The sequence below is a fragment of the Opisthorchis viverrini genome (assembly GCF_000715545.1).
Source record: "Opisthorchis viverrini unplaced genomic scaffold opera_v5_726, whole genome shotgun sequence".
Lineage (NCBI taxonomy): Eukaryota > Metazoa > Platyhelminthes > Trematoda > Opisthorchiida > Opisthorchiidae > Opisthorchis > Opisthorchis viverrini.
Window position 1 is genome coordinate 63,659 of NW_008752372.1, and position 1,948 is coordinate 65,606.

General features: G+C 42.4%; 1 protein-coding gene across 1 annotated transcript in view; it reads left to right on the forward strand.

The window, feature by feature from the left end:
* T265_12007 (hypothetical protein) overlaps positions 1 to 1,024 on the forward strand; it is a gene marked incomplete at both ends in the record, with an annotated part of 41,042 nt that extends 40,018 nt beyond the window's left edge. The window contains one exon of the mRNA XM_009178889.1: positions 933 to 1,024. Within this exon, the coding sequence (XP_009177153.1) occupies positions 933 to 1,024 (92 nt within the window). The remainder of the gene's footprint in view (positions 1 to 932) is intronic.
* Between the last annotated feature and the right edge of the window lie 924 nt (positions 1,025 to 1,948).

Genomic DNA, 1,948 nt, shown 5'->3' on the forward strand with positions numbered 1-1,948 from the left:
AAACGTCTACCTTAAGACCACTTGTGCAGAGTGCTACCGCATAAGCTAACCAAAATCCATATGCCGTTCTAACAGGCGAACGTTTTTGAACACGTGGATAGTTACATAACCTAAAATACGTGACTTACAATAGTTATGACTGCACAGCGTTCGACCGGTTGATACGTGCAAGTCCTCAATTAATCACCAAACATTCCACACAAAGACGCGCTACGGCATAATGTATCAAGGTTGGTATGCAGAAATTTGGTAAAATAACCACCAATCTGTAAGTCTGAATCAGAGCAAAAGCTGAAATTGCTTGTTCGCTTACTTGTTTGTGAAATCGGATACCAGAGAGTCTTCTGCGTCTTATCTTAATGTTGCACAATGAGCTTCTTTTGTGTTGCTAAGCTGCGCATATATATAGTTTTCCCGACTTTAAGCAGGTTGCTTTTTGCGTGCATTTTTGGTGCAATATCAGTACCAACGAATGGAGCGTTTCCAGGGTTTTAAATGTTCGACGGGTTTTTGCGTGTGATGATGCAACGAATGAACTCTATAAATGCTCCACAAAACCACGGCTTTTAACTTTTGGTTGTGTTAATTTGTTGTTTTGATCGACATTTCACTACTTTTAGTTTAATGCTTACTGACCGTTACTAGTGTAGTGATCCATGATAGCCAACGGGTAGTCACAGAAAAAGTCACTCAGAAAAATCCCCGAAGTCACGTTGGACCCAAAAGCTGCGAGGTTGCGATTGGTACTTAAGTAAAACAAACATGTTTACAGTAATGTGCCCGGCATTTATTGCAGTTTGCGATTGCTACAGATGCAGTGATGTAATTACCAATTGAACCCGCCTTCCTTGCACACCTACGATTGTTTTTGCTAGAGAAAATTAAACTGACAATCAACGAATACAGTTGACTGTTGTCTGTCTCCATTTCAGATATAAGTGAAACTCAGCCGATTAGCAAAGATCCAGAGAAAGTTGGCGCGGCCATCCATGACCTTCCAAAGACGGGCGATGGCAGTTTCTAACTGTTGCAGAAATTTAGATTAGAACTCTCTGAGTGAGTCAATCGCGCATCGGTCTTCCTGGCTCCTGCAGAGGTCAGTAGGCACTTGGGATCCAGTGCATTTGGGATACGGCTTTTAGGTGCCGGAATGTTAGATTGCAGCAAACGCTCACAGGCGACAGATACACGTACACACCCTTAATCGTTGCCAAATAATTTTGCATATCTGTGTGCTTCGCGTACAAAAATAACTTCTGTTCGGTCTATTACCGGCCACGCTGGAGGCTTATTATCACGAATTTTCAAATGGTGGAGCTATATGCCACTTGTATACAGGATAGTAAGTAACCAACATCGCTGGTTTACACAAGGCTGGACAGTGTAAGCTTCTTGCATACATCCCTCAGTAATCAAGTGGAGAGTTATGTGCCCGCGAAATTGCATTGTACCGCTGAAGTAAGTTCTGCATTCCGTCCATTCAATAGTGAAAAGAACAGGAAGTGAGGATATCTGATTTAAGCAGATGAATAGCAGATGTGTACATGAGTACCGATGTGAGAAGGAAAATTCCTAAGTTCACTGGAGATGCGCATAGTTAAGAAACGGATGTATCTAGAAATAGGTATCTTGATTCACAAATATAAGTGGACGGCAACTGAGTGGAGTTTGAAAATTCTCGGAACAACTGTTGTCATTGGTGCCCCACGAATTATCGCTCAGTACCGTCGGTCCGTCTTCGGCGATAGTTGGTAAATCTGCTTATGAACATTACTTATTGGTTTTCTCAAGCATCGGTCCGACAAACGGAATCCCACAGTTTGTGATGAAGTGCCGAACTCAATTTGCTCGGCTCTTCACTCTGGTGGAAGCACACTGGAGCAGTAAAAATAAGGCATACTTTAGAAGACGTACAACGGTAGAACGATTTCAATGCACCCATGATGAA